This window comes from Apteryx mantelli, chromosome 26 (genome assembly GCF_036417845.1).
Source record: "Apteryx mantelli isolate bAptMan1 chromosome 26, bAptMan1.hap1, whole genome shotgun sequence".
NCBI lineage: Eukaryota > Metazoa > Chordata > Aves > Apterygiformes > Apterygidae > Apteryx > Apteryx mantelli.
The window spans coordinates 8,265,571-8,288,974 of record NC_090003.1 but is presented as its reverse complement, the minus strand read 5'-3'; the positions used below and the strand labels follow the sequence as shown (position 1 = coordinate 8,288,974).

The following is a 23,404-nucleotide window of genomic DNA, read 5'->3' as shown; positions in this document are numbered from 1 at the left end:
GCCTCCCCTCTCCTCGGGCAGAGGCAGCCGATGCTCAGCGAAAGAACCGCGACAGGGCAGTCGTGGCAGAAACATTTATTACAACGGAGGGCAAGACCGGGAAATCCCATACAGGGCCCGACCGCGGCGCGAACGTGACACTGAGAAAGGAAACACGCAGGGAGAGCGGCGGTTGTGGGGTTTCTTCCTCTCAACAAAGAGGTTTCAGTAAAAGCAGGGCAGGTTGATGTCCCTCGCCACAGAGACAGAAAGGGGGACGGCAGGCGACGCGCGTGGACAGGGCAGGGACTCCACGCAGGGGCCGGAGAAACTTGCCGGCCCTCACACGAGCCTGGAGTTGTCAGTACCGAATTAAAACTGCTGGAAGCAGGTTCAGCTCTTTCCACTGTCCTTAAAAAGCCTCCAAAAGCCACCAGTCAGGGGGCTTATGTCAACTTACAGCTACCGCAGTCAGAAAGGGTCGCTACCAAAGTTGGCTTTGCCCTTTTTACGCTTGGTTTTGGCAGAGGGCGTGGTGAAGTCGAGGGATTCGAGGCGGAAAGGACGTGGCTGGGGCATCTCTAGAGCCGGTGCCGGAGGGGCCGATGCCACGCTGGAGGTGCTGTTGTTATTCAAAGGGACGTTCAGGCCAGAGGCAGGGTTATGGTGAGCTGGAACAGAAAGGAACAGGCTGTCGTTACCTATTTAATCTGTTCGGATATAGAGATGCTTTTCCACGTTCCCCGCTCCATTCAGACTTTAGCTGTGATGTTTAATAAAGGGCAGAAATGCCCATATTTAATTTCCACACATTAATGAACACTGAATTCCCGGTCAGCTGCCAACTCTGCCACCTGACTGCTGAATGGCGTGCTGCCTCGTGCCCGCTTTGGTGACTTTGACCCCCACGTTATGAGAAAGACATTACGACCTTCTCAGCCCACCGCCACCCTCGTTTAGTTTGTTTAAACACTGATAAGCACTTTGTTTAGTTCTGGCTTTGTTTAGTTCTGGCTTTGTTTATTCTCTGTAGTTGAAGCCCTGAGATGCCACAGGGACAGGCATCGCTGAGAGCAGTTGCAGCAATTATTTATTCACGGCAGCGTTCTTCCTGCTGCGTATCAACGTGCGTCAAGGCGGGTTCTCGAGGGCAAGACAGGCGTCTCTATACCCCAGGCAGGTTCTGACCCGCTCGCTGAAGCTGCCACGCAAAAAGCAAATTAGTGGCAGAGTGGATTTTGTTCTGCAATCAGCTGGTCTCGAGGACCAACACGGACACAGCAAATCCATGCCACTCAACCCTGCTATTTTCTAAGGACTGCTTTTTGTCATATATATCTAGGGGAGACCATAGCCAGTAACCAGAGGAGGAAGTATTTTAAGTGCTAATCAGCAACATTTATTTTGTGGCCTGGTGCAGCAAAGGTCTGGAGTTCTGCAGAATACAAATTTTTAATTAAAAACCCAGCCTCATTCTGCAAAATATTCCTGTTAAGTTCAAGGGAGCGGTGGGCACCAGTGACTCTGTTTTCAGAGGTTCACATTTAAGTATTTCTAATCCAGGTTTTTCTACATCCATCAAGGGCACTTGTCACTGAGGACTACATCTATAGCCAACTGAAGCAGAATAACACACAGTTTAAGGATAGTGCTCCCAAAAATTCAGCAGCCCAGCAAATTTACTCCTGAAAAATTAAGATGAACAGCAACAATATATTGGACAAAAGACCCATTTACCTCTGTTCTTCATCGGGTCGGCGTTAAGAATCTGACTGGCTCGCTTGGATCGGAAGTAGTTACTGGCAATATTCTCACTATCGCTCCTGTTCAACATCAGCTTGTAGCGGTCTTCCTCTTGCTGGAATCAGAAAACACCATCATCAGCACTAGCTCTTAGGCAGACAAGTTTCACAGGTTAAAGGCTTAGAAATACTGCCAAGTACCCTAACATGAGATACAAACAACTTCTTGGATACAGTGACACAAAGAAATCTATATAGGAGGGGTACGGTCTAGCCTGGTTTGGGGCAGATACTGCAACCCTATCCAGCAGCTGTGAGCCACGCCAAGCTGTAATGATAAAAGCAACTCTGTTACACTGGAAAGGCCAGGAACAGAATCGCCCCAAATCAGGCTCTTGTTGTTTGAGGAGAACTAAAAGCAGCCGAGTTTCCTGGGAAGTGAATGCAACTTACTAGGGCCACACTAGTGTTCTACCTGCTCACTTTCCACTGCCATGCTGGACCCGAACCCCCAGCACGCTCAGCTCGAGCTAAATAAGCCTCTGTATTCCTTTGGCCACCAAACTGTGCCGCTAGTTCTCTGCTTCCCCGTTTACTCTGCTTTGCACACGTCTTGAAGGGTCCTTTGCTGTAATCCTGCTGGCTGACACCGACTATATACAACTATGTGCGACTGCCTGGGCGTTTAACACTTTGCCCGCAGCAGCCAGAGTAAACAGCTGTGTACCACACGGACTTCCCAGCAGGATTTTTCAGGACCCCAGGAGGAAAAGAAATATAATTTACCATTAGTAGTTCTCCACTCTCAGCTGAAGGGCTCTTTCTGGCAGGTTTTGCCTGTGGCTGTGATGAAACTGCTATGAGAAAACACAAACGTTAAAGGGCCATCACCTCTAAAACAATTACACTCATGATTGCGCTCCTTGATCCCCACCACTGCTCAAAATCACTGTTTATTGGGCTAACAGAGACGCTTCAGGGACCCTTACTGTGATTTGTATCCAACGACTGGTACAGGATATGCATCAGCTAAAGGAGTAACGTGCGAGTTCACCAACTCCTGGAGGGAAGTCTTACAGGGAAGGCAACACACCTCTCTGGCTAAGGCACCTCATAAGCGGGTGGGAATCACATGAAGAGCACAAGGACCCTGAATTCTGATTCTCAGTCGACAAAACGTCACTGTGAAACTTCAGGAAAGCCACCTAGCTGAAATCAAGATGTTTCCTTGCCTTAGTTGCTCAAGCTTTGAAACAAGTCTTACAACACCACGCTTACAGGGGTTGCTGGGCTTACTCATTAACGGCATAAAGTGATTTAAGATCCTAGGATGAACAGCTTTAAAAGGGCATCACATTCAGTCTCCACAGAAGGCAGGCAGAGACCTGCAATACTGAACGTACATGGCTTAGCAGGGAAACCTGTGCCTGCCTGCTCTCCAGTTTTTATCACACATTGTGTAGACCCACAAAGAGAAAGCTGTGTCCTCATTAAACTAGGTTATTATTCAGACTTTCTAGAAGGACTCCAGCCCATGCTGTACATGCAAGATCTTACAAGTGAGCGCAATCAAAATGTGATAAACAGCATGCTGACGCACTGATGAGCTGGGAAAAAGCCATGTGTTGGCAGTAGAGTTGAGATGCTCCTCTTACCTGCAGGAAGGCTGGTTTTTTGAATGACGGGCTCTGGAATTTTCCAGCAACCAGCCTCCTCATCCCAGACGCACTCACGCTTGATCTTATCCAGATTGCTGTAGTTACAGTCACGCCGGATGAGGGACTGCACCCGATCTAGCAGCTGCTGGAAGAGCATCACGTCTCGCTCCAGCCGGCGGATAGTGCCAAGGTAATCAATCTTTTCTAGCTCAAACTCCGACTGCAAATCTTTGATCTCCGTCTCGGCAGCCCGCAGCTGGGTCATAAAAACAAAATGGCTAGTTGGGATTATAATGGAGAGTGGACCACGGACTATGAGCATGAAAATTTGTCAGGTAGAGAAATGGAAATCATTCGGTTTACTCTGAAAACAAATAAGAAAGAGATGTGATAGAAGCACAAGAAATAACGAACAGCTTGAGAAAGTGGACCAGCAACTTTTACTTTCACTGTCCCATTATGCAAGAATGAGGAGGCACTTACAGAAAAGTATGGTGGAAAAACTCAAAAATGCTACAAGGAGATATATTATTCCATGATGCAGATTTAGAATCAATTGAAGCCAGCAACTTAACAATGTTCAAAAGATTATAAGGTTAGTGAGAGCACATACAGTTACTTCTCACTTTTGAAAAAACAGAAGCTTCAATGCTTTAGAAGATTTCTAATTTCTAATTAAGAATTAGGACGAGTTCTATCAGGAGAGATCATTCCACATCTGTTTTAATGAGATGTTTCTCATATCTTCCTCTGAATACCAAGTCTTCAAACAGAGCTAAAGTAAATCTTGCTAGTAAGTCCAATGATAACAAACTCTTGGGAGTTTTAACTCAGATGAAAAAGGTGACATATTCTTCAATAACCTAAATGCATATATAAGTCCTAATATGTATAGATTTAGGACAGTGTGCACATACACACACACACACATTTTTTGAAGCTCTTCTGATGGTTCTGCCTCACACCTTCAGAGCAAAACTGATTTTCAACTGCACCTACAATTTAGGAGCACAGTGTTGCTTTTCCAATTGTTTTTTCCCCCCAGAAGACTTTGCAGTGCGTAATTTCTTCCTGAACCACAAGTGTAGCATCCAGGATGATCAGCATTAAGGGCACCTGCCTGAACTGGTGCCGCTGCGACTGTAGGAAGCCGTGTAATAGATTGCGTATGCCAGCAGAGGGAGTCGCATCCTCTGCCATGAACAGACATGTTCACGCAGCCAACCTCTTACACAATAAAGTTGAAAATGGTCAGGTGAGGCTTTGAGAAAGCTGGAGACAGGGAACAACTTGTTTCACCACTGTGAGTGATGCTACAGCAACTATTTTATAAGAACGCATGCAAAAGAAACCTTGTAGGTAATAACGCAGGCACACGTGAGAAATATTAGACATAGCCAGAGTCATTCTCTAGACGGATTGCCTACAATGCCTCAACGTAAAGAAGATGGAAGCAGAGGAGGAAAGGCAGATGAGGATGTGTTGAATAAAATAAATAAATAAATAAAAAGCCATCTTGAGAATAACTGCACTGAATGCTCCCTAAATTAAGCGGGGATAGCAGAAAGCTGCTTTTGCAGGCTTACCTTTTTCTGCATCTTCTCCAGAAGTTTGCTCTTGGCTCGAACCTCTTCCTGGATGGAGTCGTAGACATTAAGCAGAACCCAGTCACTGCTGTCCTCGTTAGATTTCTGCAGCGCGGCCACCAGCTGCATCCTCCGCTCGTCTGCATACTTTTTCCGGCGTTTATGCTTTTCCTTGAGGTCCTTGTTTTTAGCCTGTTCTCCCCCTACCACCTGTTGTTCTAGCATCTGCAGCCTGGAAAAGGCAAATACTTCTCTCAGATCAGCAGCGCAAAGAAACATATGCGTAACTGCAAATGATATACATCCCTACCTGAATGGAAAGACACGATACAGAAGAAGTCATTTCTTCTGAGATTTGCTGACCTGAGTAGTGACGGCAAATTCCACTTTTAATAACACTTTGTCATAAATACTGACGTGGACCCAAGCCAACGCGCCTGTTACTCTGAGCGCCTTTGTCATCCGAGTAGGTCTGGAAATCTGTATCTACGCTCACAGAATTCTATTAAAAACATCATTTTGTGTAACGCATATTTCAGTTCTTCTTTCTTGTTTTGAAAGGCTCTCAAAGCAAGCACAGAAGGTGCTAAAATTAAAGGTGAAATGCAAACAAATATTTTAAGTGGTGGATAGGGGAGCAGTACGGCTGGAAGCTATAGCACAGTTTCTCTACTGGAGCAGTATCAGCAAGGGTTTCACACCTTGGGCTACCTCAGCATTGCTGCTCGAGTGCAGGCACGGGCCCATATTTGAAATGAAGCTCGTCTCACGTCCACACCGCATGGCTTTCTATGCTCCAACACAGCCGTAAAAAAAGCTTTGGAGGAGCCGGGGCTCCCGTCCGTTCTCACAGTGCTTTCGCATGATGCGACAACCAAAGGACCCTTCGAGCAGGCCCCCGTGCAGCCTGCCAGAAGGGCAGAGGGATCTGTAGGTAGCCCGAGGTCAGGCAAACTTTATACAGTGAAGCAGAGCAAGCACTAAGCTACCGTCAGACTAAATGTAGCGTCGCGGCTCTTGAAACCAGCCCGGGGAACGTATCCCCATTCTTCAATGTGCCTCAGTCTGCCTTTTAAGGGCAACACTGATGTAGCCCTGCTGAGCTTAACGCCTATGGTAAAACTCCCGGAAGGCAGATAAATATTTGACAAAGCGCTAAGACCAAGTGTCCTTCTGTGAGTCACAGGACAAACTGGCAGCCACACATCCTGAGGGAGCAATCTGTTTCTAGACATTTTGCACGCTTGAGAGAAAATCTGTTCCCCTCCCAACTCGCACGCAGATCGTGTAAAGTTATTGCTGCCTTTGGAATATGGGAGTCTTCCTCTAATGCCTGGCTGTGCCAAGGATTTCAAACACCAGGTTGCTCACCCCTTATACCGTTGCACGTGCCATAAACACTTGTAGGCCCCCGTTTTCCCTGCCGTGGCTCGTGCCTATTCAGACAAGGCATGCTGTAATTCAGAGCTATTTTCTCTGTCTGCACTGGGATCTGCAGCAGAGAAGATATCTCAGGGGTTGGCCAGCACTGTCTGAAACTGGAGAAAATCCCACTGCTGGTGAAACCTACACTGATAATATCCTCTTAATTATCTTCAAACCCACCCCTAAAGAGCTCAGGTGCCCTCCAGAGATGACTTGCTCTTCTACTTTACTGCACTTCCCAAGTAGCCTTCAGTATCTTTTGCTGAATGCACAAGTGAATCCCGCTTTGCTGAGCATCAGAGATCTCACAGCCGTCCTGATGTGGAAAGCTTTTAAAAGGAGCCTTTGAAAATCCCATGCCTGTGGAGCCAAACCATCCTGCCTAATCTGCAGAGAACTTTGATTTTAACAGTGTAATTGGGCGAGTATTTTGTCCTTGTTTGTTACAAAAAGGAACTCTGCAATACGACTGTTAAGATTTGATATAATCAAAATGAATGGCTTCTTTACAGCCATCTCCATTAATGGAGAGAATTGCCTGCAAATTACAGACTGTGCTATTCTGTATTTCTTAATAGCTCCTTTTTCAGCTAGGAGAAGCCCAAAAGAGCAAGTATGCTCCATAAGAGCTCACAGCAAAGCTGGAAGAGTAGTTAAAGAGCGTGAAACTCTTCAGAATGAAACTGTATCATCCACAATATGATATTTTATGTTAAGCACTTCCAATTTTAACATAATTCCACACAATAGGGTAAAATACAGAAGTCAGCAGAATTTGCTCCTAGTATATGCAAGGAACGTACTTGTGAAACAGACCTAAACCCCATGTGTTTCATTCAATATGCTGTGTTGTACTCTGGCTAAAGGAATACTCAGTCAAGACATCTCTCAGCTGGAGGAAAACAGGGCAGGACACATCTGAGATGGGCCAAGCATGAGCTTTGAATCTGCACCCCTCACATCCCAGTCATGTGATCCAGGCCCCGGACCTAACGTCGCCCCTAAAATTTGGTTCTCAGGCAATTTTGATGCCTGTTGTGGCTGAAGTCTTGCAAACACTGCCAGATCCATGAGTTAGAGGGAAAAAGTGGTCTCCCAGGCAGGGTCTGAACCGGTTATCTGGAAAGCACGTGCACTTTCTTGCATCCACATCTCCTGTCACACCTCAGGATTTCTCTCTCTCATAATTCTGGCACTTGGCATCATCTAATGCCACAGCTACCATTTAACTACTCACACAGGACAGAGTTAATTTTGGGATGAAGAATATGCATCCGCCTGATTTTATGGTGCACTGAACACACAGCTGCAGCTCAACAGGAGTAATAATATGCAAGAACAGGATTGCTTCTTGCCTGCGTGTGCTGTGTGCATACACGTACACAGGAGACAGTTAACTGGACCAGAGGTATCTTGTACAGTCACTGACCTGGCAAGCACCTGCTGCTGGTCTACAGGCATTGAAATCCTTTCAGCAGTGACAGCCACCTCTGCTCCAGCACTCTCCCTGGTCACACTGCCAGGCTCTGGAGCTGCCTGAGGCTCTGTTGGGTCCTGAGGACAAAAGGAAACCAAAGGCTGCAGCTCTGAAAAGATGCATTGCGAGTACCGGGGTAGATCAAGCATGACACTACCAACCTGAGGACTAATCATTGCCCAAAGAATGAGGAGCACTGCATTACTGTCCCTCCTTGCCACCCGAGTCACCAGGACTACCATGCTGCCTTCAGCATTCTGGGATTAAGTAGGATGAGGTTTAGGCACCAGAAAAACTACTTTCCTCCCTGCTCTTCAGTTACCTTTCTCATTTTCTGCCCTAAATGTGCTGGTGTGCACGTTTAACAGGAATTAGCCCTGCCCCAGAGGCAGATGTGGCAAAAATAGATAACGACACACTTAACCAGATTTGTGAATACCCAACAGATGCTGATGACAAGCAGGAAAGTTTATTCAACCCAAGAGTGAGAATTAGCCTGAAGGGTACCTTGGCTGACGTTGGTTCTTCATCTGCTGCAACAGCAGAGTCTTCAGGCAAAGGTGTCTCAGCAGGAGTAGTTTCAGTCCTCATGACAGCTTCTGAAGAACAAAAGAGGAAATACCCACAATGTAAGTGATGAGCTCTGCAGAACTGGAATGTAAATTTGTGAAAACATCACACAAAATCTTCACCAAAAGCTGAAAGCTATTTGGGAGGAAATGCCTCATTATTTACCTTCTCATGCTGGTCAGTAAAAGCCATCAGAGACCCAGAGGGCATATCAAGTGAGTAATATAGATCTTACAAGGCTGGGAGAGCTTGGATCCTCATGTTCACATGCAAATAATCTATTTCAGAGAGCTGGGGGGCACACGTTTGTAATCAGAGGAAAAAAACAACCTCTCACTTTAGGAAATGATAGCATCAAAAATTTGTGTTAGAGGTTCAATAATTAATATTGAGCGTTAAGTGCTGAATAAGCACATTACAAAACATGCTCTGAGGCACTATAGAAGCATAAATAAAAAGCAGAAATGAAGAGGACAGCCGGCCACAATTTATAGGTGTGGGAGAGGACTATCTGCCCTCCAGCAAAGCGATGGTGATGATAATTCACCAGGAGACCAAGAGCTGCATCAAATTTGCATGCAATGGAAGAGACTGCCGCAGCCACCCTCGTCTCGGGCATGTGAGTTGTGCAAAACCAATCAGATCAAGACAGAGCACTGCCTGCTGAGACCAGTCATCTCTGCAATTCAAGCCTCTGTTCTAGGCAAACGCTGCTATAAGTCAGAGGAAACTCACGGCTACGCAGGCAAAACCGCCTTTCATTGCCTCAGGGCTTGCAGGGTAGGGCCAGGCTGGTCCTGACACGGGAAGGAGGTGGGGGAGATAGGGAAGGAGACAAAGCTGGGACAGAGAGTCTTAAGAAGGGCCCAGGAGAGCCAGACTTAATGCTTCTGCTATCAATAAGGGACAGGAGGGATGAAAGCAGGGACTGCTGCTGCTGCTAGGCAGCACTTACTGCAGGAGTAGTCACTGCCACTTCAGATGTTGCAGTAGCTGCCACAAATCTGACTTTGCAAGAAAACATCTGTTTCCACGCATGCCTAAACCCTCCAGTTTATTACCAGCATCGGGGGACCTTCAACCTGTGCTGGGCTCGCTCTAGCACCCTCCACCTGCCTCATCCACACCTGCTTCCTTCCTGAGGTTCTCTTCTAGAGCGGACAGCTTGCGGTCGTAGGAGTTCCTCAAGCTACTGATGTCCTCTTCAAGGCGGGCACGGGACTCCTGCTCCGCTTCGTAGTCTGCCTTTAGCAGGGCCAGCCTCTGTTCGTACTCCTGAAAGGCACAGCAGAGAGCCTGATGCAACATCCCTGCTCCCGACTGCACACAACCCTTCTTCTGTCCACCACAATAAAACTTAATTGTCCTCTATTAAGACATTTTTCTGTGATTTAGGTGGACACAGTAGCTGAGGAGAGGTGACTCGTTAGCCCTAGAGCTGCCATCTTTCATTCATCCACAGAAAATGATTGTCTTGGGCATATGTGGTGCCCTGGAAGGAGCTTTGTAAAGAGCAAGGAGAAAGTTTATTCCCTTCTGGCCTATTCTCTTTGTCTTCTCAGCGCCTCATTCTTCCTCCTGGATCCACCTCTCCTTTCTCTTTTTCCTTCATCCTTCTACTGTTACTAAAATTTTGTCTACTGCTTTTTCCCCCATATTTCTCCCTCCTCTGACAGAACAAATCTAAATTTCACACATACTTTCCTCTTCTTGTTACATGTGCTTCAAAAAGCCTTCTTGGGAATCCATTCCAATTCATCCCCAGAGAAGTGGGAACAATGCTGAGAGAAAATGGTATTGAAATAAGTCCTCCAACAGCATACATTCTGTCCATAGTAGAAGTCCAAGGACCAAAAAATACGTACAGAACTGTACTGAGAAGGCTATGCCACAGACCCCTGCATCATATTTGTAATGAGTATTATAAAAACCTACGAGCATCAGTAGAAGACAGTATGGATACCCCCTTGCTGACTTACTTGTCTGATCAGCTGTTTCTCTGCTTCAACGTCTAACTGGGATTCAAGGAGGGGATCTGGCTTCATTTCCAGGTGAACAGTCTCAGCAGGTAAAAGCCCTGCAAAGCAAAGAAGAAATAAAAATCAGTCACAGTTACTGGGTGGGATTATCTGTAGAATGCCTGGAAACAGAACAAAGAACCTCTCAATCCACGTGCTCCTTTAAACTGTGCTCGTGTGCCAGCATCTGTGCTGCCAAAACGCCCACTGGCCTGGGACTCCATAGGTGTGGGGAGAGAAGGAGTCATTGCTGAGCAGAGGAGTAGATATTTAAGCTTCAGGTATATGAAAGTGAATATAAATTTAATCTCTTTCACAGAGTAACAGGAGACTTGTTTCTAGAGATATGCTAACAGATTTGGAAGATAAAATACCCTGAGAAGGAGATGAGAGGTGCAAGAAAAGGGAAAAAAAAAAATCTTACAGTCTTATCCTGAAAAATGGGCAACTTTCAGTGGAGAGGTATAATTCTCAAAAGGTGATCAGCTCCCTAAAGACCGCTCTTTCCCATTTGTCCCCACATTTGCTATTCCTACTTCATAGCAAACAGTGAGTGTGTTGAGGCTGGGTTGAAGCCTCAAATAGAGCACAGTGCTCCTCTGTAAGCAAATGCTGTTAGCAGGGCAAAACTTTCCTGGTACAGTCAAAAATTCACAGCTTAGGAGAACAAGGGCTGAATGCTAATTTTGAAAAAATATGAATATTTAATAAAGAATTTTACATTATTATTTCTTTAGCAGCTCATCTTTGTTCTGCCAGCTGTAACCTCTCTTCTGTGACTGACCAAATCCAAGCTAGAATGACCAAGAAGAACCGAGGATTTGAATCATGTCAGCCTGTTTTAACAGAAATTGTCATTACTGAAAAGGGAAAATACAGGATAACTGAGATGTCTTTGCAGAATGGAATAAGGTCAATCTGACATCAGTGAAGAACAAGCACATTAGCAGAATGGAGGAGAGCTCTTCCTAACAGCTAAGGGAAAGGCTGAGGTGAAATCCAAGGAGCATTTTATGTGTAGAAATTCATTGTTCTGTGAAAGCTAAAACATTGGTGGTGTTACTGAGGGCTCTCTTACCTGACAAGGTATTCATGTTCATCTGCTCAGCTAAAATGGCCTTCAGCTTCTTAATCTCCTCCTGATACTCCCTCAACAGAGCATCCTTGGGGTCCTCATTGATACAAGGTTTGTTCTTGATGTTCTTTGCTCGATTCGCATAGCGCAAAGTGCTGAGAGTTTCATCGTAGTTGTTATCAGCCGGAGATAAGCATGCTACCATCAGGGTCTTGGTGTTACCTCCAAGGGAGTCTTGCAGCAGCCTTGTCAGCTTTGAGTCTCGATAGGGGATGTGTTTACACCGGCCATCGACCAGGGCTGAGATGACATTACCCAGAGCTGAGAGAGACAGGTTGATTTTGGTGGCCTCTTTGAGCCGTTCCCCCGTGGCTCCAGTTTTGGACTGCCTCTCACTTCCCGCCAGATCCACTAAATTGAGTTTTGCAGCCCTAAGGTGATCCTGCCCTCTCTCATCTGCAAGAAAATAATTTGGGGTTAGGGTCTTCTTACAAAGCAGCCTCTTAATAACAATAAAAACAAAAACTTCTTTTGGCACTGTGTTTCAGTTCAAGCCCCATTCTTTGTTTGCGTTTGGGCCCTGGTTTCCTTAAGTAAATACCTACTTAATTTTAGAACTATACATTTTAGTGCTTTCCTGAACCAGATCCTGCATTTCTGGAGGATGCCATAAAAATTCATAACCGTTACTATCCCTCTGAGCCATGAAGACACACAGCCTCCACAGACTTCCCTAGAAGCTGAGTATGTTTAGAATTTTATGCAAAGGCCTCTACAAGTAACAAGATCAGACCATGGATTTCAAAACTTCTTTCCTCCCCAGATTATTTCATGAAGTTAAATGATGACTGACAACAGGAGGGAGCATGAAGTGAGAATGGGACTCAAGAGGCAGCAACTGGAGCAAGGCTAAATGGAGAGTACAGGCCGAAGAGTGGGCTCTCTGAATGCCTTCATGATACGGAGAGGAAGACAGGAAGGTTAGTTCTAGAGATCGCTGTGCAAGGGCTGGAGGAACCACTAGAGTGGGAAACAGTATTTCCATGAATTTCCAAACTACAGCTTTTCTCAAGACCAACCCTCATCAGGGGAGATGTTCAAGTAGTTTCCTGCTGTGCTTCAAAAGAAAAAGCACATCCTATCAAGAGATCCAAATACCATCAAGGACCACCATCTGGCTTTCCGTCCCAAGACGGCGCAAACATTCAAGAAGCAAGGCAGATCTCCCCCCTTGTCCAGATAGCTCTAAAACAGTGCAGTGACTCAGCACACAGGCATGCTCAGCAGCATCTGTTCCTCCTCAATTCACAATGTTCTCGATGAGAAAGTAAAATGAGGGAACATATGCAAGAAACAAGAAAACTCGTAGAAATCAGGACTGAACTCGGCCCTAATGATCCACCCGGATGAGGAGCCAGATCTCCTCAGTGAGCTGGTGCCCTTCCCATCATACCTGTAAGGGAAGGAGTGAGCTGAAGTTAACAGCTGGTAAACAGCTAGCTCCCAGCTATCTAGAAGCACACCTCATGCATGTAATAATACCTGCTTCCTGACCTACATTTCCAGGCAAGATTTCCAGGCAACATGATGATACAAATCCCCCGTGACTAAGACACGTTGCATTCAGTTGCTTTAAGCAGCCCTGTTTCGCTGGCCAGCCTTGCCCGGCTTACCTTGTACTCTTTGACATCCTTACCTTCTCCACTGAGACAACAGTGCCATTTTCCCATTTGAAAGCTGGCAGGCTGAGGCCTTGAGAGACTAAACTCTCCCAGCCTCATGCGGGGAGTTCACGAGCAAAGAGTTGGACACACCTCTCCAAATCACGGACTACCCTGCCGAGCACCGGACCACGCTGTTGCATATCCCTGCCCCAGTCGTTCCTTGCAATCGCAACACAAGTTCAAGGAAGGAGCTCCTTTAACACTCCAAGCACAGATTCACACCAGGGTGCAGCAAGGTTTCCACCGAGTCAGCCCTTTCGCAGACATCCCACTGACTTCTGCAATACCTAACCTCGAATTTGGTCAGTGTTACACTTTATGGCCATGAAGAAAACCTAAACGTGAACAATGAATAGTCCGACGCTTGGGGGAAAAGTTAGAAGTTTTCAGGTAAGCATAAAAAAAACACCGCCCCAGGATATTTCTCCAGTTACAGTAATAGACTGTTAACAGCAGAACCTAACGTTTGCAGCACTGCTAATTGTTTCGGTCCAGATGTTTCTGGCATGTCAGGACATGGGGGAGAACTGGGAAACAGCAGATGGAGCTTGAAGAGTCCATTCTCTCACTATCCTTTCTCAGTGCCAGGATGAATGGACGGTCAGAAAAAGCAGGTTTTCTTACCCTTTCCCTCCCTCCCCTCCTTCATATAAACACCGACTTGGCAATTAAAAGGTTGTTTTGGTTTCTGCCAGGACTTTTACCCGAGGAGGCTGTTTGTTTCAATCAGGGAGCTTAGTGGTTTAGTTTCCATGGTGTAACAAGGTCCCCCGACTCTTGCTAAAACGCCTGCAGGAGCCTGAACGTCTTGGCTCTTATTGTCTAATTCTCTTACAGTCCATCAGCCCTTTCCGGTGGCATAAGCGCTGGTCAAATCTAAAACTTCCTTCTGTTTAGCAAATCAATCCCCAAGCACAATGTAAAGGAATAAAACATCTGCTACTCTGAATACTCTAAAAATACAAATGGTAACTTGTGCATTTCGTACATCCATAGCCAGAGAAGCCAGTATTTGCCACAATCCTGTTCCTGAATCTAAACTTTTACTTTAAAAAAAGTCATTCAAGTCCACGTAACTATGAAGAGAGCCTTTAAATGCCTGTAAATTGGGATGGACTGCAGGCTCAGCTGGAAAACAAGTTTGAACTTCTCCATGCACATCTTTTGGAAGCCTAAAGACAACAATATAAATACCAACTTTGTTAACTATTTCAACTAGTGATTATCCTAGCAGAACCATCCAGCTGAGATTGTGCCAGAACCCTAAACTTTCTACTCGAATATTCCAGCTGTCATCTACTCGACTGCCAAAACCTCATGTTTCCCAACCTTCCCCTGTGCCACTCTGGATTATCAGTAACCAATCTTAAACCACATAGAAACTGAAAAATTGAGGAAAAGGTAAAATCAGTTTAACTTTAAAATAGATAAGGGAGCACTGTCTTGCCTGTATTCACTTTTAACTACAAATTCAACTTATGAAGAATTTTGAGTTTGATGTCTGACAGCAAGATGCAAAACGCAGGGTCTCGGAACAGAATTTAGGTCCAGGGATTAGACAGAGGTCTGTTAATGAATAAGTGAAACTACAGCCAGCAAGTGAAACTACTCCCTGGCAGGGGAAATCTCTGTGCTGCCATTCTGTAGCGCACAAATTTTGAAAGCTTTAAATTATTACAGGCTGGATTAAGAGCCCTGCACCCATCAGCAACACAAAAGAGGAGTGTAAATACTTAATTTTCCTTGTTAGCATCAAAGTCAGGATTTTACAGACCCATGTAATGCAAGGATTTGCATCACCGCCTGTGCTAAGTTCCAAAGATCTCACACACGCCGTTTTTAATAGATGTTTGCTGCATAATCCTTCTTCTACTCCTGAAAATGAGGTACTGTCACTGACATCTGGAACCACGGTTTAGGAAGGCATTGTGTAACTTTCCCCGTGACTGAAACAGCTGAAGAAAATGAAGCCAAGCTGTTCACAGTCTTAGCTGGGGTCAAGGACTAGACAGAATACAGGAGACTGAATTCCTTTCTTACTCCCAGAAATAATCCCTTCAAGGTCCGAGTTCAGACCCAGTGATGCAGCTTTATAAGCTTTATCAGCTAAAGAAGCTCCAGTGGCAAGAAGCCAATGGAAATGAGATACTTGAAAAAGGGAAATTAGTCACTAAAACATTATTAAGGGACTCTTATTCCAGTCTTTAACCTGAGATTAGCTGTTTGCTTAAACGATGTGCCCCATGATTAAGCTAAAAGAAGGAATCATCGGGCGAAATTATCCAACTTGCATTATAAAGGAGGTCAAACAAGACAGATAATGGCACAAGTTTCTCCAGGCTTTATAGTTTATGAACTCCAACCCAAAGTATGGGCTGTGATTTTTAGCACCCCTAGCTGGAAATAAAGGGTTTTAGAAGCTAAAGAACCAGAAGGAGACAGAAATGTGTTCCCAGTTCAAGCATAAGACATTTCTCTCCCAAAGGAATCAAGGGGGGAAAAAAAAGAGTTATGAATACTCAGCCATTTCATACTGTGAAGAATGCCAGCGTCAGGGCACAACGCTGATTTCTACTAAACCTAAAATCATTTACAATCTAACTTTTACTGTGGGATTACTGGCCCGATTGCACAGGCTGTTTCTATGCTCTGCTTGCTCCAGGCCTGACGCAGGGAATCCAGCACCTACCTACAGTGTAGATTTCCATATTGATGGTAAAGATGGAGTGGGAGCGGGAAGAGTCCTTATTCATTAGGGTATAACCCACTGCGCGGTTTCTCCAGCCTGTCTCCATGATACGCTCACACTGGACCACGCTATGCACTGTGTGCAGAGAAAGACCCTTCACATACACCCCTTTCTCTGGGTGCTCCTTCAGCTGCAAACAGGGACAACACAGTACAGGTTACAACAAGATACACCAAGACTCCGGGAAAGCACACTGAAACCGTCCAGAAGCTCGAGGGCCAGACGCATTTTGCACGTGGTGAAAGAAAACGCGCTTACGTGAAAATTGCAGCACAGCAAAAACGTACCGTTAACTATTGAAAAAATGTAACGAGACTGCCGTGAACGTGCTGAGCATCCGCACCTCCTGACAATTTCATGCGAGCCGGGAACGCTCAGTAGGTGGCCGTCTTTGGCACACCCTATCACCCAGCTGTAATTTCAGTAGGCAGCTGTATTTGGCTACCACCACGAAACCTGGTATTTCTGAAGCAGGAACAAAACCACACAAAAACACAGAACCACCTTTAAGGTTCTACAGTCAAAAAGAATTAATGTTAAGAGCTTGCTGATTGATTCCTACATCTTCCAGACCACAAGAAACCCAGCTTCTCTGCACTGAGCTGCTTTCTACCTCCCCTATTATTAAACTGCATACGTTAAAAAGAACTGGAATATTTTTGACCTATTATAGCAAAATCTCTAGTGTATCTTCAATCATAGAGAGCTTTTTAAAATGGAAGCACAGATTTAATAATAAAGGATATTGTTACTGGGTACTTCTTTGAACCCCTCTGCTCTGAGAGGGCGTCTTGATCTCACTGACAAAACTCCTCAAGTCACGCCCATCACGCACAGGACTATAATAGATTTTCTCCAGATATTAGTTCCTTTCTTTAGATGCTCTAACATCCTATTCAGGCATCTGGATGGAGGTAGAGCGTTAAGTCCCAATAGCTTCTTTTCAGCAATTACCAATTGTGCAGAAGAAAGTTTTCATACAGCATGTTAATAAACTATTGAAATGTTCCAAGTCTTCAATGATCCATCAAACCTACATAAAAAATACAAAACAATCAAGAGATTCCTACCCTCCTACACTAGCCACCTCTGAAGCTCCTTCCACGCTGGGAATTTTAAATGAGCTGAAATCATTTTCAACAGCTGTGTTATGCCCCACATCCACCGAGTTCATAACTAAAATCCTATCTTTATCATAAGTCAGCTGGGATATCGAGATGTAGGTGTCATGATTGGGTGTCAAATATGCGACAGATACTGCATTTGGCAGTGTGACTTCCAGAGAAGAGCCTCTTCTCTGAATCTTAATCTTAAGAGATACTTTAGTGATGCACACACTCCAAAAAGCAATGTAAAACAGAATCTTTGCTATAAAAAGACCTGTGCAGAACAGAGCAGAGCTGGCTGAAAACTCTAAGCTAGACAGGACTTTAGCCTTGTTCTATGACCAACGTAAAGCCGTGACAGCCCAGGATTAATCCAGTTACAGAATCGTAGCCAGACCGCTCTTACACTATGGCTTTTGACCGAGCTACAGTAGAAATGTGCAGCTGGCACAGCTGCGTTTGAGGATGCTGCAAAGGCCAAGTCCCTGAGGAAGGGAGAACTTTGCAATCCTCCAGGCACACAACTGAAGACATGGCCGGTGTTTAGCTCCATAACAAACGTTTCAAGTGACCGGGACATTATCCTAGCAGAGCTCTGAAGGACTCACTCTTCACAGGGTTTCATTTCATGGGAAGTGACTGTGAGCCTCGGAGCAGGGGGTTCAGACTCATGGAAATCCCTGACATTAAAAGGCAACAAACACACCTCTGCAAAGAAACAAATAGAAATGGGATTTCAGAGGAGAAAAAGGGCCAGGCTCCAGGAAACGGGAGAAGGCAGTAGGTCAGTCTGGTCTCTCTGTCTCCGCAGGACACGACTCGCTTAATTACTCAGTGGAGGCAGCAACAGCCAGCGGCTGTCACCAGTGTGACGGTGTTACCCTGGAAACTGTTCTGCCCAAGTCCTGCCCTCCCAGTGCCAACTGCGGTTGTCATAGAAACCAGTGTCACTGCTGATGTGGAACAAAGGAAGGGAATCTGCAGAAAGCTCCTTCGAAAACAGCGAGTCCCCTTCTCCCCCTTCTCTCTCTCGGCACACGCATGCACGAGACACAGGCTTGGAAGGCAAAGCAAAGCACAGCCCGCAAGAGCGTTTGCCTCTGTTAAAGGCAGGAGCCTGGAAAGAAAAAAAATCTGCCCTGTAAGGCAGGGGGAGGCAGCCTGGGTCTGTCACCATCTCAGCGCTTCTGTGCAGCAGATGGTGCTAGTGCCTCGGTTTTCTTTACGAGGGCAATCCTGCAGGGAAGTAAATTGGGACAGAAGATTTGCAGGTCTCCCCCCTGGAATACGTGGTAAAAGGCAGAACTGCAAAGCTACTTAAGAGGCAAATTCTATGAAAACCAACCTCTTGATTACGATTTCAGTGAAGTTTCCCTCCCTGTCTTTTGGGAAAATTCCCACCTTTCCCATGCGTTCCAGTGGAGAGTAATATCTGCTCTGTCCTTTCAAAAGGGATCAGCCTTTTTGTTTTAAACAGGTATTGATATCCTCCATGGCTACACTGGATCAGATTAAACATTTATAAGGCATAGAATCTTCCTGCTTTAGAGCATAAACTAGCCATGAGATGAAGAAATTGCCCCATGAGCAGTTTATTCCAACAATGACTTCCATGCAGCTTCCACTAAGCTTCTGCTACTGGCCACCATTAAGAAGGACACACAGGACATCTGTCCGACTGGATCCTGTTCCTACTGCTACAAAACTTTCAACTAAGTCCCTCCATATCTCCTCTTGGCTTCCATATTTGTCACCATATCTTTATATTCAGGCGCTCAACTTCTGACAGACAATGTTTTTCCACTTTTGTAAGGTATTAATGGTAACAGTTATCTGAGCAAATTAAAGCACGTCCTAATCAAGACACGCTGACTCTATGGTCTCCTCACCTCCAACTTCTGCTTGGTGTCAGCTCCTAGAAGGTCTCGTATGTCTTCATTGTAAATCTCCAGGTAAGAAGCTCTCACCAAGAACTTGGCATTTTCAGCACACTGCACAAAACAGGAATGATTTTAGGATGAGGTTCTCAAAATCAAGGGAACTAGGCATCTCGCATTTACCCTCAGCGACAGCTGGGTGCCTACCTCTCTGCAGCACTTCATCATATCTTTCACGGCATTTAGTCCCCAGGTTTAACTGTTTCACACACTTGCTACAGAAGCTTTCAGGCCTTACACTTCTCAGGTGAGAGTCAATCAAGTCAGAGATTAGGGCACAGTTCATATGACTATACACAGGCCTCTGCTTTAGGCTGAGACGTGATATACCCTGAAGTTCACTGGCCATACTGATCCGAGAGGATGTCCTAGGTGACTTACTCAGAAGCAGACACCTGCTTTGTAGACCCCCACCTTTTGGCTGGGCTGTAGGCCTGCTGTCCAGTGAAAATAAACAGACCCGTCACGGTGTGCAGGACTACGTTAGCCTAGTCCTGTGTTGAAGAGTCTATACCAAGATATTTCAAATGCTGTGCTTGGAGTAAAACTAATACCATACCCTTTCTCTACCACCCTGAGTAAAAAACATCACGATACTTTACAACCTCTGAGACTGAAACCTCACAGGAACAGGGCGTCATCAAATCTTTTATTGCCCTGGTGGTCACAATTTTACTGATAGTGAAATTGAGATTCTAAAAAGATACTTCCAGAAGTGGAAAAAAAAAATAAAAGGTACTGCTTCAAAGACAATCCAAAGTCCCAGATGAGTCTGTTCCCACTCTTGCTACTGAATCACATATGCTCAGCCAGCCAGAACTGCGATCAGCACTCACTCATTCCTCATGGTATATTCTTGTCCAGCTCACTGCCTGCTACTCCGCTGATGGTTTCAGGGTTAGGAAAAATGGTGTTTTGGTTCAAAACCTTGACCGGGATCTAGGTCAGGGTACTACTTGTAGCTCTGTCTGATTTGGCGGGGCAGGAGGAAGTGCAGAGGATAGTATGGATATTCCTCCTCTACCTCCCAGAAGGGTTGCCAGGATAAATTCTTGCTTGTGGCTCAGAGAGCATGGCAGTGACCACTACAGAAGACCACAAAATCATCCTTCAGGTATCACGCAATCTTACAACAGGAGCTCCTTCACATTTTTATACACCTACCTGCACGCTCTCAAAAATGTGTTCAAAGGCTCTGGGTATTATGCCTTTCTGTGTAGGCGGATCCACGATACCCTGCATGGTAAACGACTTCCCGCTGCCAGTCTGGCCATAGGCGAATATCGTGCCATTGTAACCTTCAGTGACACCCTGGAAACGGAGTAAAACCATAAAGCCGTTATCTTTATCTTTTGCATAACTGGAAATAAGTTGTTCGAGTTCTTTCCCATCTCATAAAAGGTTTTTTTTAAGGAAGAGCTGGAAGTAAACATCAAACAAATTGCTGGGCAACCTGGAGGTGGATGAAATGCACAGATCTAAGCTGCTATTTGAAATTCTTGTGGAAAGTCCCTTGGGTTCTTAAAAAGAACAAGCCAAGGACTTGGTTAGACATGTCACTGAAAAAATTTGAGAGATGAAAGGATACAAAACTAGAGCACGAGAAAATCTTCCTACGCCGTAGAAATAAGATAATAAATATGTGTTTTGTTACCATATAAATGCGGTGGTTTTCTCTCAAAATGCAGCGTTTGAAAAAATGCAGAAGGCCCAAACAGGAAGGCCAGCTGACAACGCTTAGAAGACTACAATATTTTTGCCATAGGGCAGAAAATATTATGAGAACCAGAGAGACAGCTAGGATGCTAGCTGACTGCAGGGTGGCCAAAAGGGAGGTCTCTAGCTTAAAATAATAAATATGTTATACTTCATCAACCATCTCAAGGGCAGTCTTTGGAAAGCTGACTGAAAGAAGGCGTCGCTCTCGTTTGTTCCTATTTCAGGGAACCGTGATATAAACAGAAGATACTTGGATTTCTTAATGTTTAAGAAACCTACGTGCAAAGCCCCCAGTTGCAATGCTAACAGATAACAAAAGCCTTTGAGGGAGACACTGAAAAATCCCATCCTAACAGGAACGTAGGATAGGGAAGGACGACCCCGAGCGCCTGCAAGCGCAGCAGCCATCTTATAAGGCTCTTTTTGTGCATTTCTCAAGAATCACACACTTGCACAACAGCCACCTTAGAGCAATCAGGCTCTGTAACTCTGTTCACCCCTCCGCTTCTGCTGGAAGACTGCTTCGGAACTCGGCTCTCCCGACCATCAGGAACTTGAGTCTTAAAATTATCGATGGCCACGTTACCTCTCTGCTACTTCTTGCAACGGCATTTTTCTCTTGCTTGACTGGTTTACCACGTGTTAACAGGCAACGATCGTGCCCCCTCTCAGGATTCGTTTTGCTAGGCTAAATAAAACAGGTTGAGGTTCCCTAGTCTACTCTGAGATTTCTCGCTAAAAACTGCCCTGCAATCTTCAGGGGTCTTTGCTTGTCCTTCTTCCCCTCACAGCATTTTCCCCTGCTGTAAAGGAAGGAGAGTACTGAAATTTCTGTTTAGCTACCACGTCCAGGGCCTCCTCAGGGGGTTCATCTTTCATGTAAACATCTGGCTAGAAAGAATCTCATACGCTCAAATGTAATCCTATCCGCTGTGCCCCGCTGGCTGCTGGGGAAGGGTTTTCTCCCCCATTTCACAGCCTGCTTTTGGGATGCCATTCGCTCCTCTCTGCTCCCCCAGTGCTCTTTTAGGCACCTGGGTTGTCGCTCAGCCTCTTGGAGCGGGGGGTATCGCTCAGCACCACTTAGGGGCAGCCCCCCCGTGTAAAACGCCTGTCCCCAAATACCTGCATGGTTTCGGACAGCTTAACGCGTGCATTTAAGACGCCACACAACCAGCAGAGCTTTATCAGAGTAAGTGACTTTGGTGCAAAGCTCCAAGCAGCAGAAGATGCGCGTAGATGCACGAGGAAGGTGGTACCGTAGCAAGGCTACGTTCAGGTTTTCTTTAAATATACCCACGGCGCAACAGACCGCAGGGATAATCCTGCGGAAAGCGGCGTCAAGCCTTCATCTCCCGCTATACATTCCCTGCGGCCGGCCGGCCGGCTTGGCGCCTGCCCACGGCGGGCACGTGCTCGCGGCCCCCCTCACCTCCACGAGCGGGTAGGCGATCTCGTTGTAGATCTGCTCCGTGCTGTGCTCCGGGCCGTAGGCGCCGTCGAAGGTGAACTGCTTGGGGGGCTCGCCGGCGGCGCGGGGGTTCTGGATGGCGCAGCGGCCCCGCGCGCTCTCCGTGCGCACCACCACCTTGCAGCCCAGCTCCTGCTCGCGCTCGCTGGGCGGCCGGCACCGCACGATCACCTTCACCGCCTCCGAGGCCATCGGCGAGGCCCCTCGCCCCGCGCGGACGAGGCCCCCCCGCGCACGGGCTATGGGGGTGGTTGGGGGGCCGGGAGAGGCCTGGAGCCGCTCGGGGGGGGGGGGGGGCGATGGAGAAGGCGAGCCCAGATATGCGTGAGGCGAGATGGGGGGGTTGGGTTGGGGGGGGGGGAGCTAGGGCAGGTCTGAGTGTAGGGCAAGCAAGGCCTGAGGCAAGCTGGGGCGGTGGGGGGGGGGGAGACCAGGCAAATTTAGGGGGAAACCAGGACAAGCTGGGGGGGAGACAGAGACTTGAGGGGGGGGAGAGAGACCTGGGGGGGGGAGAGAGACCTGGGGGGGGGAGAGAGAGACCTGGGGGGGGGAGAGAGAGACCTGGGGGGGGAGAGAGACCTGGGGGGGGGAGAGAGAGACCTGGGGGGGGAGAAAAACGGGGGGGGGGAAGAGACCTTGGGGGGGCAAGCTGAGGGGAGCCCGGGGGCACTGAGGGAGACCTGGGGGGGGGGACAGGGGACCCCAAAAGGGCCGAGGCGAGCCCGGGGGGGGGGACAGGGGACCCCGAAGGGGCCGAGGCGAGGGCGGGGGGAGGGGTGTCACGCCGCGAGCCCACCCGCCACCCGGCCCGCGGCCGCCGGCCCCGTCGCGCATGCGCAGCGCGGCTTCCCTCCCCCCCCCCTCCCCGTTGCCACGGCGACCGCGGAGCGTCGCGCGGGAGCCAGCGGAGGGGCGGGGCGGCGCCAGGGCGCGTGCGCGGGAGGGAGTTGGGGGGGCGGCAGCGGGAGCGCGCGCGCGGCAGCGGGAGCGCGCCGGTGCGCGTGCACGGGCGTGCGCGTGCACGAGTGCAGGGGCGTGCAAGTGCATGGGAGTGCAATGGAACAAGTGCATGGGAGTGTGGTTGTGCGAGTGCATGAGTGCGAGTGCACGAGGTCCCCAGAGCAGGAGTGCACGAGGGTGCAAGCATACAAGAGCATTAGTGCAAGCA

The 23,404-nt window shown here is 47.1% G+C and overlaps 1 protein-coding gene across 2 annotated transcripts; it reads right to left on the bottom strand.

Annotated features, from left to right (window-relative positions):
* Nucleotides 1–69: 69 nt before the first annotated feature.
* On the bottom strand, nt 70–22,428 carry KIF17 (kinesin family member 17). Of its 2 annotated transcripts, none has more exons than XM_067311054.1 (14): nt 22,198–22,428; nt 20,211–20,357; nt 18,999–19,100; nt 15,944–16,133; nt 11,534–11,986; nt 10,417–10,514; nt 9,565–9,712; nt 8,375–8,466; nt 7,820–7,944; nt 4,966–5,197; nt 3,377–3,635; nt 2,508–2,578; nt 1,717–1,837; nt 70–650 (listed from the first exon to the last, which is right to left on the bottom strand). In XM_067311054.1, the coding sequence occupies exons 1-14, from the start codon at nt 22,426–22,428 to the stop codon at nt 451–453; spliced, it is 2,469 nt and encodes an 822-aa protein (XP_067167155.1). In that variant the 3' UTR covers nt 70–450. The 2 variants fall into 2 exon arrangements, with proteins under 2 accessions (XP_067167155.1, XP_067167156.1); XM_067311055.1 differs by having other exon boundaries at nt 2,508–2,575.
* Between the last annotated feature and the right edge of the window lie 976 nt (nt 22,429–23,404).